Source organism: Pteropus vampyrus, unplaced genomic scaffold, assembly GCF_000151845.1.
Source record: "Pteropus vampyrus isolate Shadow unplaced genomic scaffold, Pvam_2.0 Scaffold337, whole genome shotgun sequence".
In the NCBI taxonomy this organism is placed as follows: domain Eukaryota; kingdom Metazoa; phylum Chordata; class Mammalia; order Chiroptera; family Pteropodidae; genus Pteropus; species Pteropus vampyrus.
The window spans coordinates 1,411,388-1,429,974 of record NW_011889118.1 but is presented as its reverse complement, the minus strand read 5'-3'; the positions used below and the strand labels follow the sequence as shown (position 1 = coordinate 1,429,974).

General features: G+C 37.9%; 1 protein-coding gene across 1 annotated transcript in view; it reads right to left on the bottom strand.

Annotated features, from left to right (window-relative positions):
• Positions 1–404: 404 nt before the first annotated feature.
• DCP1A (decapping mRNA 1A) overlaps positions 405–18,587 on the bottom strand; it is a 53,450-nt gene continuing 35,267 nt past the window's right edge. The window contains exons 6-10 of the mRNA XM_011378388.2: positions 15,834–15,947; positions 8,192–8,935; positions 6,198–6,263; positions 4,609–4,827; positions 405–4,320 (exon numbers count right to left, since the gene is read on the bottom strand). Of these exons, the coding sequence (XP_011376690.1) occupies positions 4,240–4,320; positions 4,609–4,827; positions 6,198–6,263; positions 8,192–8,935; positions 15,834–15,947 (1,224 nt within the window). The 3' untranslated portion in view covers positions 405–4,239. The remainder of the gene's footprint in view (positions 4,321–4,608; positions 4,828–6,197; positions 6,264–8,191; positions 8,936–15,833; positions 15,948–18,587) is intronic.

Here is an 18,587-nt window from a genome sequence, read left to right as displayed (position 1 = left end):
CTCATTCCCTTTTTCTTTCCTCTCTTATCAGCCTAGACATCTGGCACATAATGATAGTTCAATACACATTGAATTGAGTCAATTTGGGAAATGACCCAGACTGTAAAGTCCTCTATAAATGGTATTTTTGGCCATAATTAGAAATATATCCTCCATCTGGGGAAACTTCAGAGGAGAAAATGAAGTTCTTTAGATGTCTACTCATACAAGTCTTCAGACCTAAGAATCCGTGTGGCTTGTGATCCAGCTGGCCGGGACAGGTTGAAAACGGAAAAGAGTTTTCTTTGTTGGTTTTGTTCTCTCAACCCACCCCATCTCACCACTGTGAGGCTCTGGCCAAGAGGAGCAACTCATTCAAAAGTTCCTATTTCTACAAATTAAATAAAAACACAATTAAAATTTAGTAGGTGCTAAAACTTGGTTTTGAACTTTTATTAAAAAAATATATTTGCAAACATATAAAATTTAGGATGAAAAATGCTCATTTGAAAACATGTAATAACTTAATATTTGCAAACATACGCAGATGGTATAAAATTCATACCATTAAAAATGTTGATGATGCAGTACTGCGCTCATGGAACAAAAATCTTGCTGTAGTTCCAGAGCTCCTCGTCCCCACACTTCAGGGAGCTGAGGATCTGGTACACTGAAGTCATGAGAGCCACATGTCCAAAGCAGTAATACAGAATAAAAAAACCGTTTAGAACACATATTTCAAAAACACGTTAAGGAATCACACAGATAAAAGAGAAACACAATTTTGCATTTTCCCCAAAGTGAACCATATTGCATCTCAGCATTTCAAACGAAGATATCAAATCAAATACAAAACCAAGTGAAACATTGCACACGTCTCTCCTGCTGAATTTGCTAAAAATACAGGCTCCTCGAGGGCCCAGTCCACTCAGGGAAATGGTCTTAAGCAGTTTTTAAAAAGCCCAGAGTAAGCTGCTTTCCTCGGTGCAGATCTTAACATTTTAGACACCTGAAAACACAGGGCACTATTGGTTCCAGAAGGTACTCTGAATACAACCAAAGAAAATCAGATAGGTAAGAAACACGTGCTCAGCAGCAAATGCAGGACACACGTCCCTGTGATTCCTTGTCTTCATTCACAGGGACTGGGCCCACTTGTGCCACCTCTCATTCCTCTGTTTTTACATTTTGCCCAGAGTTACAGTATGATGGCTAATTTTTTTTTTTAAAGCAGTTAGGCACCTTCAATTTCATGTTGCATTATTAGTAATACAATGGCATTATGGCCTCTACCACCGAAATGAGAAAATTTCAAACTATATTTGGGGAAGAGAGTAATAAAGCTGCATGGTTTAAAAATATTTACCTAGAAGAGGATTTAATGGGGTTTAGCATTTTTACCAAAAAAAAAAAAGAAAAAGAAAAAGAAAAGGCATTAAAAAGAACAAATGCTTGACATGCAAAATTGGGTCAGACATATCCTAAACTAAGCCTGTGCATCTCCTGGCAGAGAAGGACCCAGGTCAACTTGGGCTCTCTGTGATGATGACCCAAAAGGTACGCCATACACCTTTGAAGGTAAGCTGTGGACATTTACATGCAGACAGCATGAAATGCCTCTCCTGACACCGACAGTCATTCGAAATCTTAGGATTCAAAGTCACACTTTACCAATCTCAGGAGAGATGCACAGTGAGGAAAAATTCTGACTTAAAGGAACAAGTCTGTCTGCGGGGTGTAGGAATCCATTCAAAGACATCACATTAACCACAACAGAAGAAGAGCAGTGCTACCCCCTGGGGTTGGGGCTGGGTGCACAGATAGACAGAGTGGCCTAAATGTAGGTCACCTATTCTGCAAAACCTAGCAAGAAGCATCTCTGTTTTGGTGTCCATTTTGATTCAATTACGGTTTAAAACTAAGGTTCTAGTAAAGACACTGCAGCAATGTAAACATGCAACCTAAGCTAGCATGAGGTTCTGGATAGTGAGCCTGAATGAGGAATAAGGCAACTGAACTGTGACTTTTGGGCCAGGGTCATCCACTGTAACTATCTAGGCTTGGCCTGACATTTCTAGGGACTCATTCTGGCCTGAACTTCCTGGTAATCATGATGATGAACTTCTGGCTTCTGAATTTTAAATAAATGCTTTGAATATATAAAATTGGGAGTTGAAACAGGCTTACCCTTTTCAAGTCTCCATAACTTGGGCACTTAAAAGTTTACTTTTACATTAAGGAAACCCATATTCATTCCTTTGGATTAAAGGGTGAAAATTAAGAGTTGATTACAAACCCTCTTTAGGATATTCTAACTGTCCCATAATATTATACGTACTCAAATCATCATTTCGATTCAAATGTCTATTTATAACAAGAATTCCTTGATTCTTCTGTTTAACAAAGCCCACTGAGACCATACTTGGGGTGTTACCAAACCTACCAGTGTGACTGTTTTCTGAGAACCGTCACGAGGCACCTGGACACCATCTCCTGGTGTCAGTAATACTCCATGTCTTACTGTAACTTTCTCTTTCCTGGTGATGCACGAGCAATTCATTTTTGGTTGCTGAATTTACACACTACCTTTGAAAACAAACTATTCCTAACTGAATATGAGAACTTATAAGCTTCCCTGACTTCTGCACAATTCACGAATAACTAGGTAGATAGCAATAAGACACTAAATTGAGAAGCAGAAAAGTTGCCCAGGAAGCATGTTTAGATCAACAAAAGCCAATCAAGCATTGTTTATGCTAAAAAGCTAAGAACAAAGTAAAATAAGTATGTAATTCACAAGTAATTTTCTAAAATCTCAGCTAGGAAAAAAAAAATCTATGGACTTATGATTGAGTTACCATTAAAGCTTAAATGATTGTTCCTGAAGAACCATCACATCTGTCAGCATTATTCACAGCTAATCCTTATGCTAGCTGGTTGAGCCATTTGGGTTTTTACCCATTCATTAAATAGTGCTCAGAAAAGTAAGCAGTGCATCTTAATTGGTTAAATATTACAAAATGACCTGTATCATAGAAACGAAGACACTTTCATTCAAAGAATATCTTAAAATTACTATTGTTGAAATAAATCAGAATCTACATTAAAATATTACTAATCACCATTACATGCCGTAAAAGAATAAATATAAATCATGGCAGGTTAATAGCAGCATAACAAAGCATCTTTACATATTTTCATACTTTGGGCTGCAAAAGTACTCACAGCCGAGGAATACATTGGTAAAGTTCTGAATTTCACTTTGTTTTTAACCCCATATTCTACAATAAAGTAAGGGCAGTGTGAATAACGGCTCCCTTTTCTGCATAGCTTTAAAACTATTCTCAGTAGACTCGGGAGTGGAACCAGAATGGCTTTGTTGGATTGGTCCACTGGTCCTTTTGTCAAAGAGTTAAGAAAAACAATCAACAATGACTTCTGTGTTCAGACAGAAAAGGAAAATAAGGCTATGCTTCACACACAAATGTAACATTTCAAAACCACTGGAGAGTTTAACTTAAAGATTTGACAGAATTGGAGCTTCACTAGTCCCAGCCTTTGCTTCAAAGGTGTGACGGGCCTGCTCCCACACTATCACAGGGCCCGACAGGGCCCTATTCAAATGATCACTGCGCTGGGAGCCTGCTGCACGGCAGCACTGGGAACACTTAAAACACAATTAAGAAATTTTCAGAACTTTAAAGGCCCAAATGGGGCATTCATATAAAATATACTCCACTTGAATAATTCAGTCCTAATGTGCCAACTTGAACTCTAACCCTTAAAACTTGAAGCTACTTTGCACAGGGCTGACTTCTGTTCAGAACTTGACTATCAGCCTAATGCTCAAGTTTACAGGGGAGAGGAGGGGAAAGGGTACAAGCTGGGCTGAACTCTGACTGCTGCAAGGCTGGTGACACTTTCTCCTTAAGACCTTGAAAGTGAAAGCAGCTAAAAATCAAGATTCCTTATTTCACATACTTGCTTACAGCTGATGAAAACACCCACACAACTTAACATAATGGTTTTTTTGTTTTTTTTTTTTTTTTGTCAAAACAAAGGTCTGCTGGTGATGCTTCACAGTGAAACCTCCATTATCACTGAGAACGTCACTTGGAAAACATTCTTAAGGAACGAGTCTCTTTCTCATAGGCTCAATTTCAGGATTCTCAAAACTGAATGTTCTGTTTAGAATTTTCCATGATGAGGCCTATCTGTTCTGAGGCTGACATTCTGTGTTCGGACTGATTTCTGTTCCAGTCATAGGTTGTGGTTGTCTTTGTTCTTGGTCAGAACCTGCAAGTAGACTTCATGAAGCGTACTGAGGAAGCTGGAATCATTCTGGAAGAGACGGTAATGTCCCAGTTATGTCCTTGATAACAGCTTAGGAAAAAAGCTGGATGAATGATTTGTATAACTAATTACCCAAAGAATTTGATCACCCAGAAACCATGATGATTAACATTTTGAAATTCACTCAGATAGTTTTCCACCAGGAGTATACGCTCAGTAAGAAACATTACTCCCAGCTAGTCTTGAATTTACTTTATGAACTAATTTCTAAGAACTTATAAAATTTTTTTAAAATGAAAGAATGAAACTTCAAAAACTAATTTGTATCCTACGTACCTTTATTAGATGTATTAATGTATCTTGGAGCTGAGACTTGCTGAGAATAATGGAAGGCTTTCGCTGATTTTCTGAGGTTCCAACAGTTAGAGGAGAAGGGGAGCCTGCTTTCCTTTCAAGGTCTGTGGACCTTGTAACTGTCTGCTGGAAAACACTCGGGGACAGCAGGACTGAAGACACAGCCGTGGTTGTTGCAGTAGCCAGTGGGGGGCCTGCAACCTGCAGGGGAAGAATGGTCATTTTGTACCAAAGTGCAGAAGCTAGCAGCCAGGCCCAAGGTAAGAAACACCTGATGATGTGATAAGCAGTAGGAGACTTGAGCAGAGTCTAACGCTAACTATTTGGGGTTCAGATAAACATTCAGTAGAAGCATTTGAACATTTTACATCTGGTTAGGAAGCTTGTTAGCTAAAGAATGAAGAGCCCGTTTATATGATAAGAATGCCCTAGAGTTGTATGGGAAGCCAAGTCTGATCTTCACAGAAGGGGAATATGATAAATAACAGCATGGTATGCACAATAATAACAATTCTATGAGAAATTTAAAATGTAAAGTTTTTATATGGGTGGCAGGGAAATAACTGAAAGAGGCATAAGGGAACTTTCTGGGGTGATTGAAATGTTACGTATCTTGATTGGGTGGTTACTCAAGGGATATACATACATGTGTGGAAAACACAAAAATCTGCATTTTATTACATGTAAATTTTATTTCAATAGAAAGAATAAAAAAATCCAATGATATGAAGAATTAGTTTCTTTTGTATTGTTCAATATATTAACTAAACCATTTTAGGTATTAAAAAGATACAATTTCTTAAAAATAAAACTAACATCTACCTCCTTCCCCTATTTAGATGTGCTTTTAGGCTAACAATGGCCAACTATCAGAACACACTAAACCAGTAATAATCAGTATTTTTAATAATTCTCACATATGATACAACCAACAGAGATCTGTACCTCTCTTTCTCCTTGTCACCCTCATTTACAATACCAGGATAAGAACTTCTGCTAAGATCACCAGGTAGCAGGACAAGCTACAGAAAACACTGGTTAACAAGATCAGTCAGAAGCTGGCTTTAAATTCTGAGACTTGAAGAGAGGTATAAAGGCTCAAGACAAATGGAAGTGTAAAATGTTAAGAATGGAAACAATGAGGTGTGCATTTCAAGGTTGGTAGGTGATGGAGGATGGGGACACTAAGGGTACTGATGCTTCCCTCTGTTAACTGGGACAACACAGCTCTTTCAGAGCAAAGGGTGTTTCCTACTCAGAGAATGAGGCTGATGTGCTCTCAGCAGTTGCCCATTTACAAACACTTAAGTGAGTGCCCACCCTGAGGCTGACCCTGCCTTTGTATACACACAGTCAGGGAAGACATTCACACAGAGAGATGACTCAAGGTCTACAGAGGTCATGGCAATGAACTCTTTGTCTGGGGGAGCAGGGGTAGCCTGCCCGGGGAGGGGGAATCTATAGTGGGTTTGGGCTTGAAAGCTAAAACTTTTCGCTCAAGTAACAATGTTTTACTTCACACTCAGTGGAACTTAAACATAATGTGTTCTTCAGAAAATGGGCATCCTTACCGTGATGGCACTAGATAACACCTTAGGCTGGGAAAAGACTTCAGGATCCTGGTTTTGCTGCATAGACTGCAATGTTTAAAAAGAAAAGATGAACAGATGTTCCAAGTTTCAATTAAGATTTTGCAGTTACTGGGGAAAAAAACTAGGTTAGCAATAGGGAATAGTTCAGACATTAACTATTAATCTAGTTCCTAGATTCTTGAGGGAAGAGGCTGACAGGAACTTGTGACAATGCAAATGATGACTGACTGCAGGATGAGAGATTTGGGATAGATCCGGACCCTGTTTAGTTCCCTTGAGAAAAGAGATGTGTGCAAAGCCTTTAAGGAATCTCTAAGGGAAAAGCCGAAACCCGTGTCTCTTAGAAGAGCTGGGGACAGCCCAAGCATATTTTTGCTGTTGAGTCTGCAGAGATGCAAGATCTTGACAGCATACTTCTTGAAAAGGTGATTTAAACTTTGGACAGGTGGCACTAAACAGTCTTCATCCACAGTGACACTTATATGTCCTCACTCACTGGGAAGAGAAAGAACTTTTTGTTGTAGAGCAAAAACATTAGACTTCAATGAAGCCCCAGGTCCTCAATTCGATACTGCCAAGTAAATGAAACTGTATACAGATGTAGGTGTCCCTTGAAAGGAGGCATGCTGGAGAGCAGGGTGCTGTCCCAGAGGTCAAAATCTGGAGGAGGCAGAATTCAAAATTGATGGTTGCAGAGCAACAGGAACAGTGGCAGCAGGCACATTTTAGGGGCATATACCAAACTATTAAATAGAATACATTCTCTCCTCCTTGTACTGAAGAGAACCTCAACAGAAACAGCTGGAAATGACAATTTAACGACGTAACCAAGATACTAAATTTCTGCTTTCTGTGCAAGATTTCAAAGGAATGAAATAAAGTATCCTGTTAACTAAGGGATAATATACAATTATCATAATAGGCTCTTTTTTTACAATATTATTTGTTAAGATTGGGGGTCACAATTAGTAAATGGCATGAGACTAAAATCCTGAAAAGCAACTAATACATGTTTGAGTTGAAAGTTCTACCCTCTTTCAGTTCTGTGATCTTGCAACTCACCAACCATGTACATTATTGAGGGATAAATTTCTTCACCCCCCATACTCAATCTACCATCAAGTCTCACTAATCATACTTTTTAACATATGCACTTGCCCACACCCCCAAATTCAGGCAGCCTGGGTGACTCCCAAAGCCTCCTTCCTGACGTGTCATCCTACTTCTGTCTTCTTTCCCAGAAAGCCATGTTTTGCTCAAAGTCCTTGAAATATTCCCTAGGGCTCTCAGGACAAATCTCTTAACTCTGTAACATATAGTCTTACTCATCAACCAATACCAGCTCCTCCAAGTCTCTTTCCACAGTAGAGCCAATCACACTGTAAGTTCAGCAACTGCCTCCTTATCTCCAGGCCTCTGCATATGCTATTCTCCTTGCCCCAAACGCTTTTCCCAACTCTAGGGAAGGTCTGGCTAACATCTACTGAGTCTTCAGATCTCAGCTAAACATCAGTTTCGCTAGGAAGCTTTATTTGCCCTCATACCTCCAATACTGGGATGCTCTTATAGTACCCTAGTGTGCCTGGCACAAGGTAGGCACTCCATCAGTACAGAGGGAGTTGGGAATGGAACAAAGGTTGGGATAGTTTGGACCTGAGTGGACCTAAGTCAAATGAGGACTTCTGGAACTATCAGTCAAAAACAACCGAAAAATACCTCTAAAATACTCTCATAAGAAAATAGAAATACTGCTTCTTAGCTTTAATCAGTTGGAATAATTTTGGGAAGTGGAATTGAATTGAGTTACACCGTTTGCCAATTTTTTGATTGTTCATGAGACTTCTGACCTCCCCTTTCTTCTAGCCCGACATACTCAACAGTTCTCTCTTTAAAATGCCTCTCTCACGTCAGTCAAAATCAGTCTTTGCAGTTTCATCCCACTCAATTATAGCCACCTACCCTCCTGCCAGTACCTGAAGGGGAGCAAGCACCATGTTGCTCAAGGCGGTGGAGGCTCTTGCTGCTGTCTTAGGGGGAGGCTCTATGAAGCTCTCAGGCGTGGCCAGCTGTCCGGCTGCTGGAGAAAAGTTGGGTGCCATTGCACCTTTCCCAAGTGACTGTGTCTGTATTTGGTCATGCTGTGGGGTCAACCTGAGTTTCTGGAGAAGATCAACACTTGGGAGGGATGTACCAGTGGTGTTTGTCAGTGGGCCCCTGAAGGGGCTCTGGCTGGCAGTCAGACTGGCATGGCTAAGCTCAGGGACTGGCTGACTCAGGAGTGGAGACCTCTGTCTAGGTGTGGTCTTCACTGCCTGCATCATGGTGGTGTTTCTGGGTAAGCTGGGGGGAACCTGTGCAGTAGGAGCTTCTGCTGGCAGAGTGGGACTGAGCCCAGGGCGCAACGGGATCGCATAGCTTGGGGCCTGCTTTTCACTGGACTGTGTGATGGAGGCAGGAGTGATTAGCACCGGGGTAGTGACTTCAGGTTGAACTGAGTGGTGGGAAACAGGATGGATACCCAGGTTTTCTGACTGAGGGGCCCCTACTGACTGCTCAAAAGAAAATGGTAGGAATGAGCTGGGCTCCTTCTGGGAGGCATCTCCTGGCAGCTTCTCTATTTCTTCTGAATCCAGACCCACAACGGTTGGCTGTTCCTTTGGCAAAGAGGTTCCAAATAATTCTTCCACTGTCAGATGTTTGTGTCCAGATGGAACAGACTGAAAAACAAATCAAATCACCCAATGAAAGAAATCTCTTGCAAACCAATGTAACTAAATTTCTCTTCCATCAATCAAAAAGTGTGCAGAAGCAAAAATGGATGGAATCTGAAAATAAGAAAATGGAACAAATAGAGATATACTAGGGAATAAGGCCAAGGTGCATCTAAGTTTCCCCAAATTGGTGGACAGAAATCTGCATTATTAATAAAATTCAAAGTCTGGGGACTCCAGGTGATAGTGTTAGAATTCACTTTTTTCTGAGCAAATGAGTATCAGGTGAAGGGGCAATTACATTATTACGAAGTTAATTGTGCCTAATGCCCCATGTCAGTAACACATGTAGGGAAATAACACTCGGGAGAACAAAGGGACCAAAAGCTGATCAAGTAATCCTACCTTTATTTTCACTGTTCTTGATAAAAAGCTAGGCATGGCACCTCAACGACTGGGTCTCAAATATCAGAAAATAAATGGAACCATTTTTTTAAAAAACAGCAGGCCATTCCTCCTTTCTACTCCCAAATCACAGAACCCCTAAGAAAAGGCAAAACATTTAAGCCTGCAAATGTTAAATTTACATATATCTTACTGATCCGGCTTACTAATATCACTGCAATGATTTAAAGGCGAATTATTTGTGCTTTCCACCCATGAGCTTTCCTGCACCTCCATGCAGTATTGCCTATTTGTTCAACCTCTCTATTTACTGAGTACCTACAGGGCGCCAGGTCCTGCTCTGACTTGGGCCTAAGGGACACAGTGGGGAGTAACAAAAAAAGCTCTATTTTGACAGAGCTTATGTTCACAGGCAGCCTCAGTTTATGCGTTTATTCCTAAAGTGGGTGAACTAGTTAATGTTCAGGTATGTTTATATGGAAAAAAACAATTCATTAAAACATGATTTTCAGGGCCTCAGAAAGTCTACAAAGGCCTTTCAGTATATTGTATCTGAAGTATAATCGTGATAGTACTATGTTACAATCACATTTTTATAGGAAAATGAGCTCAGTTTTCCACAGGCAAATGTTTGTTTCAATCATTTGACAAATAATTATTGAGTTTGCCAAGTGCCAGGGACATTGTGCTGTGATGAGCGGGTATGAAGAAAGGAAGGGCCTTACTGGCAGCAGGTTCTTAAGGGGAGGAGGATAGGGATCCCCTTTTGTCAAGGAGCCACAACAGGAAAAAGAGGCTAGCACCGAGGATAGAGGATGCAGGGCAGTTTACATGTGAGGGGCAGAAAGTTATAGGAGGGCTAATGTTTATTTTTTCTCTGGTGAGGACAGCATATCTGTTTGGTGAGAGGTGGCAGAGCAAGTCTGAGGAGGACACAGGCAACTGTTGTTGAATAAGAGGCAAAAGCCTCCTCCAGTTGAAAAAAAATTGTAATTTCATATCAATGCATTTTATCTTTAAAAATATTCGATGAAGAGAATTCTATTAATATTTGAAACCTAAAATAATATGTTGGTAAATAAATGTGACAAGAGGTTTAAGTTAAGGAATTCTCAAATGGCAAATTTAGGTCCCCCACTAATAATGCCGTATTAAGACTATTCTGTGACAACGCTTTCTGGTACTTTAAGGAATCTTCCAGATTCAGAATCTCACTTCAAATATAAGGCAGCAGTAATTTCTAATTATAAACTGTGGATGTAAAGAAATGCAAAGATTTTATATGGTTTAATTTCCTCTGAAAAATATTTTTACTTCTGAAAAAAACTAGAGCTTAGGGTCTGGAATCAAAGATACTTAGGTTCAATTCCCAGCTGTTAACTGAGAAAATACATAACCTATTTAGTTCTCTCTCCTGAAAAATGGAGGCAACTGTGGTAATTACCTTATAGAGCTGTTGTGAAAATTAAATTCTCAATATAATGTCTGATGCCGAACAAGCATTCAATAAATGGAATTGGCTATCATCATATAAACATCATATAGTTTTGATAGCAATCATGATAAATCTGTGTTTGGATATGTTTTAAGGAACATCAAATAGTATGTTGGGATATTAAAAATTCATCAAATCCTATGAAATATCATATCCCCATAATGCAAAATAATACCATTTGATGGGCTATTAAAAACAAACCTGCTACTCTCTGATGAAAGGAGTCATTACAGACATAGCTGTTTGTCTAAAACTCACTGGTAACGTTTCAGATTCATTCAATATAATTCAAAATAGACAATGAATTCTCATTTGAAAGAGACTTCTCTCTCTCTCTGTCCAGGCCGCATAAACTGTAGTAGAATGCATTTCCTGAGCTGAACACTGTGATCTATTCACTTTCGGATCCTTGGCATCAAATGTCTATTGATGAGCAGAGAGATAATCCCCTCAGCCTGGTTTCTAAATATAATGGTAAATGTACTTAACAAAAGTTACCATTTTAACCATATTTAAGTGTAAGATTCAGTGGTATTCAGTACATTCATAATGTTCTGTAACTACCATCTATTTCTAAAACTTTTTTGTCAACCAAAACAGAAACTCTGTACCCATTAAACAACTCCCCATCTTTTCTTCTCCCTGCACCGTCCAACCCACAGCCCTTGAGAATCTCAATTCTACTTTCTGTTTCTATGAATTTGCCTATTCTAGGTAACTTATATATATTGAAGCATACAACATTTGTCCTTTTGTGATTGGCTTATTTTACTTAGCATGTTTTTAAGGTTCATCCATGTTATGTTGTAGCATGTATCAGAATTTCATTTCTTTTAAAGGCTGAATAACTTCCCACTGTATGCATACATCACATCTTGTTTATCCATATCTTCTGATATTTGGGTTGTTTCTACCTTTTGGCTATTGTGAATGCTGCTATGAACGTTAGTGTAAAAGTATCTGTTTTAGTCCTTGCTTTCAATTCTTTTGGGTATATGTCCAGGAACAGAATTGCTTACGTTTAACTTTTTTAGAAACTGTCAAACTGTTTTCCATGGTTGCTGCACCATTTTACATTACTACCACTAATGCAAGAGGGTTTAATTTCTCCATATTGAATGGCCATTCGTGTATCTGATTTGGAGAAATGTCTATTTAAGTCCTTTGCCCATTTTGCATTGGATTAATTCCTTTTTATACACAGTATGTTTAGAACAAAATGATCAAGATTGCTTGGCAAAAAAGTATTGGAAAATGACACAAATTTTTATTCATTAATGCAAATTATGTAGATTTTAACCACCACATTCTGTTTTATACATGTGTATATGTATGTATATACAGAAACCAACATTTAGATATAACTGCTTTAAAAAACAGAACATAATGGGGCCATTTTGCAGAAACTTAAGAGTCTTTTCCAGGTAAGAATACTATTTTTATGTTATAAGAAAAGGAGCAATCAAACAAAAGACACAGAGAAGCCTCACCATGAAATACACCTTAGGCTTCAAAAATGGCGTGATCCAGGTAGCAATTTTTACCTGTTTGGCGGGACCATCAATCAACTTTTGAACAATTAAAATTACCCGCATTTACATGTGGGACATTTTTATACTTATACTTAAAAATAGATATTTCTAATGGTTTAAAGTCGACTTCATATTAAAAGATGAAACCGTATGGTAGAACCCTGAACCTGGACTGCAAAAGAGGTGGAAAGTTTCCAGATTTCCCAATGCTGCCTCCTTATACTTCTGCCAGGCCAGAAGCAGATTCTTACACTTTCTCTGGAATAGGGTGTGTGGTAAAGCATTAGGGTTTCAGATGCATCTCCCATAAGAAGGAATAAATGAAGTTGTGATAGCAATAGAGTTATTCGTAGACACAACGCTCATTAAATGGGAGGACTTTACATGCATTACTCTATTAATTGATGTGGGTAGTACCACTATTATTGCCATTTTATAGATGATGCCCAAATATGACAACAGAACCAGACTCTAATCTAGTTCTCACCATAAGGCTGCCATATTGAGATGTCAATTAGGCCGATTACAGGTTACCTAATGAACTAAATGGTGATATTGACCTCTGGAAAATAGAGGTGCAGCTAAGGCTTGAATAACTAACAGGTGGTTATAGGTCAAAATGTACTAATATCTGAAAATATGTAACCAGCTAAAATAGTCACAAGAAGCTAAGTAGAGCATAGGTTTCTACACAAGCTCCCTAAAGCTTTACAGTCTTTGCACCTGAGAGGACCCTATGGCAAGAAAAACTGGTTACACTCCTCTAGTAATTGGGCTAATTTACCCATGGATTCATCTTTCATCGTCCATAGAGGAGGTGAAATTTTATTCTTCCCTCATATCTGAATATGCTTAAAGTTTGGATTCTGAGTTTTGTGCTGCCTCACTTGATTTAAATCGAGTGTTAGTCTGACCATTTCCCTTCGAAATGGAATTCAGTGAGCAGCAGCATATATTGTGCACAACAAAATTCTAATTGTATCAGGTTTTACATTGTTCCTTCTCCATCCCACAGTTCTTGCTGTTAAGAGACTTTCATATTTCTCTCTGGACCTATTGTGTCCATGTCAGATTTCCTACTTGGTCAGTGCACTGAACACACTACAAAGTATGCATATTCTTAACCACAGGAATAAAACAAAACCAACTAGAGAAAGAGTCCTAAGGAAATTTGAATAAGTGAATTATGAAACAAATGGGATATTATCAAGGCTTGACAGCATTATTTGCTCTTGAGCACCAGATGGCAGTGCTACTAAACAAATGTACTATCTGTGTAGGTGCTGAATATAGATTTAAACTAATTTTAGTTAATCACCACTATTTGCATTAGAGGGTACAATTCTCTGAGTGTCTACCACTTGCGTTATGTATGTCCACAGATCCATCACCAGTGCTTTTTTTTGAAGGGCTGAGCACCATGACTTGCCACACTCATCTTTCATCTTTTGATAAACAGTGCTTTATGATTTTTTAGGCATTTTGGGGGGTCTAATTCTTCATTTGGGTCTTACAATAACTCTGAATGGGACAATGCAAGAATCCCGACCCCGTGATTCAGAAAGGAAAGGGGAAGTAACTGGCCCACTGAACACTCATGGCTGATAAACTAGACCAGAGAAGGAATCTAGTGACCCTGAGCCTTCCTTTCTTCCCTCTCTCAACATGTATTTTTTTAAAAATTAGATTTTACATAGCATAGCTTTTGAAATATATTTGACCTTCAGGATCCTAAATACTAAATACAAACAGTAAAAATGGAGTGTAGGAATGTAGTATACAAAATCTGGTTTAAATTAATTATCTAAATACATCAAAACAATATGGAAACATAGCTGATGGAATATAAAACAGTACAGCCTCTCTGGCAAACAGTACGGCAGTTTCTTATTAAATTAAAACATGCCATTACCAAATGACCCAACATTTGCATTCTGGGGCATTTTTCCCAGAGAAAGAGAAATTTATGTACAAAAAGCTGCACATAAATATTCATAGAAGCTTTATTTGTAATAGCTCAAAACTAAAACTCCAGATGTCCATCAACAGGTGAATGGTTAAAAGTGTTAACATTACTCAGCAATAAAAAGTAACAAACTACAGATACACATAACAATTCAATGAATCTCCAGGAATCATGTTGAGTTGAGAAAGACAATCCTAAAAAGTTATATTGTATAATACCATTCATATAACATTCTTGAAATGACATTATAGAACTGAGGACAGATGAGTGGCTGTTTGGGGTTAAGGGTAAGAGGAGCGGGGAAGGCAGGAAGGGTATGAAGGGAAGTCAGTGTGATAATAAAAGGGCAACACATAGGATCCTTGTGGTGATGGAAGTCTTTTGTATCTTAACTGTGGTAGTGGATACAAAGCTATATACATGAGATACAACTGCAAAGAACTACATATATACACTTATACACACGCACAAATGAATAAAAGTAAAACAGAGGAAATGTGAACTAGATGGGTAGACTGTATCAATATCTTGGTTGTGATATTGTACTATATTTTGCAAGCTGTTATCAGTGAGGAAATAAGTTAAGGTACATGGGAGCTTTCTGTATTATTTCTTTGAGAATCTATAATTATCTCAAAATTAAAAGTTTAATTAAAATGCTATGGGTTTTACTTGTTATTTGCATTTCACTTACCAAGCTCTCAGTTATAAAGAAAACTAATCAGCCAACAAATATGTTTAATACTAGATGCTGAGAACACAGCCATGAGGAGGAGAGACAATGAATATGTAAGAAAACCACAAAACCATGTTATCTGGGTCGAGGTCTTAGATAAAAAATAAAGCACAGTGGACAGGGGTAGTGAAGGATTGTTATTTAAAATAGGGTGGTCAGGGAAGGTCTCACATATATGGAGGACACCTGAGACCTGAAGGAAGGGAGTGAGCCATATATGGGAGGAAAGTATTTCAGGACAAGGGAATAAGTGTAAAGGCATGTCTCAAGGCAGGAGCAAGTCTGGCACATTTGTGGAAAGGCAAAAGATCCAGTGAGACTGGGGCCAAGTGAGCAAGGAAGAGAGGTAGAAGATGAGACCAGGGATAGGGGGCCAGAGCACGTAGGGCCTTGTGGGCCACTGTCAAGACCCTGGCTTTTATTTGAGTGAGATGGGACACCATTGGAGTTTTAAGCAGAGGAATGCCAAGATATAACTTACGTTTTACCAGGATTACTCTGGCTGCTGGGTTAAGAATAAGAAAGGGAGTAATGAGGGCAAAAGCTAGAAACCAGACAGGAGGCTAGTACAAAATTCAGATGAAAGACTAAACTATAGTGACAGTTACATAGGTCAGGGAAAATAACACGAGTGGATGTCATTACGTTGTTGTCTGTAGGTATCATGACAGATAAATGACAAATCAAACTTGTACTGCATTAAAATCCTTACAAAATGTTACTCTGTGTTTTGTTATCTTGGACAAAGCTAGGGCTTTAGCCATACAAACCTTATCTTGTGACCCGGACGGCATCTCTTCTAGAGTCTCGGTGCTTCCCAGATTGGAGAGCTGAGCACTTGGCTGCAACCCAGGGCTGGAGATATTTGAGTCGCCCATCTGATTCTTAAATGAAAAGTATATCATGTGAAAAAGTTTGCTGTCTATTATTTGGCTCACAAAATAGCATTTGAGGTTATCAGAAATGCTATTTTAAAAAATAAAACAATATCCCAAAATGTTTTGCTTTAGACCCTCATGTAAGTACCTTATATAATAAAATTTCTAGCAAGTTGAGCACTTGATTTTAGACAATGGCGTTAGCAACAATTGTTATTTTAATAACCCTTTTAAGGAAAAGCCAATGATACTACTTCATTATATATTCTTTTCCATTAAAATATTTTTCCCATCAGTTTTATTAAGAAATAATTGACAATACATCACTGTATAAGTTTAAAGTGTACAACATGATGATTTGATTTACATATGTTGTGAAATGATTAGCACAATAGTTTTGGCTAATATCCATCTTCTCATATAGATACAATAAAGGAAAGTTATTTTTTATTTTTTAAGTTAACATACAGTAAACTTAAGCTCTTTTGGGGTATAGAGTTCTACCTGTGTACCCATCACCATAATCAAGATATAAAATAGCTCTATCACCCCCAAAATCTCCCTTGTGCTGTGTCACGCAGTAGTCATGTCCTCCCTCCATTCTTGGAAACTAGTGATCTGTTCTATCACTATAGGTTTGTCTTAAGAATGTCATAAAAAATGGAATTCTGGCTTCTTTCACTTAGCATAATGCCTTTGCGAGTCATCCAAGCTGCTGATTGGTATTAATGTTCATTCCTTTTCAGTACTCAGTAATATTCCATTGTATGACTGCATTACGGTTTGTTTGGCCATTCGCCCACAGGAGGACATCCGCACTGTTTCCAGTTTTTGGTTATTATAAAGACAATTTCTATAAACTTTCACATACAGATTTTGTGTGGACAAAAGCTTCATTTCTCTAGAGTTAATACCCAGAAGTGGTATTTCTGGGTCATACAGTAAATATATTTTTCTTTTAAATTTTATAATTTCATGTTTTCCATTTGTGATCCATTTTGAGTTACTTTTGTATAAGGTGTTAAATTTAGTGGTTTTTTTTTTTTTTTATTGGCATATGGATGGCCAATTGTTCCCAATACCATTTGTTGAAATCACCATATACTCTTCAAAATTAAACTAAATTTTAGGTCTATCACAATTACAGATGATGAAATAGTTGTAAAATGTTTTAAAATTCCTGTTACCTTGTATATAACACTAAAGGTGTTAAAGATAACCCTAAAAAAAGAATCACTAGATGGAGATGGAATTATAAAGCTTTAGAAACTTAGGTTCTATTTGGGCAATCTGATACAGCATCTATGTGGTGAAGATTATACATGTCGAAATGGATACCAAATACGGTTTAGAATACTCAAGATTAAAAAAGAAAGCTCCAAACTTCAGTGCAGAGACAGATTAATTTTCTTGATACCGCACTATAAATATGTGCTTAGCACAGGGTACCGAATGTTAAATGAATAATATGCTTTTTTTCTATTCAAATGCCTTAATCTTTATATTATTTCAAAACAAGTGTTACTGTTTACGCAGTGTTTCCCATATAACTAGAGGTGAAGTAGTTTGTGAAAGCCTATGAAATATCTTCTAATATATTTCTTTGTGCAGTATTGCCATCAACATGTATCGACAACTTAAGGATAATGCTTGGAATTGAACTGTATTAGAGAAAACATAAAACACTGTTCATAATAAATTCTTAAAACAGAGGTATAAAATGTTTCAGACATTTTAAAGATTAGGAGTTTTCACATAAAAACTCAGCTTGTCATTTTCAGAGAGAAGCTGGATAATTTGGGAACTAGCTCATTTGGCAACAACTGGCTGGAGGTGAGCTGCAACTGATCCTTTGACACAGTGACAAGCTCTCTGTATCGGTTCCACTGTGGCCCTCTGTAGGTACTACCATGGCCCATATTGTTTTGGGGGCATTTGAGTCTGCGATACTTAATTCAACATGATCTACGAGATGGGCTGTATTTTTAAAGGTCTCCGGAACTTCAAATATTTTTTCATATGTGTGCAGGGCCATTCTTGAAAGATTTATTCTGAGTTGTTTGTTAATGACAGTTTCCAGTGTTTGTGAGGACAATCACAGACAAACTTTCTGGAGGGAAATTTTACAATATTTGGTAAAAACAATGCGTAAATGGCAACATATTTTTTAAAATGTCAAAATCCTCTGATCTACCAATTCCATTTCAAGTAACATATCTTCAGAGAGAAAATGTATGTGATGACTTAGCTACAAGGATATATATTCTGAGTTCTCAACAGAAAGAATCAGAAAAATCTACAGTATTGTTTATATAAGACACAGAAGGAAAAATATGTAGCTATTGACATCACAATGATTTTTTTAAAAAACTTTTATTCTACCCAATGAAATCTCACAGGGACTCCCTGTGTAGCCACTATCATAAAAAGATGCTGTTCTTTGGATAAAAACAGGTTACAAAAGAGTTAGCAAGAACTTTTAAAACTAGTTAATAAAACTAGCATATACAAATATACCACACACATTGGGACATTTTTATACATATTTCTAAAAGAATACATAACAAGGCATTAGCAGTGATTATCTCTAGGTAGTAAAATAATGTTTTTTTCTTTCATTGTAATTTTAAATATAAAATTTTCTAT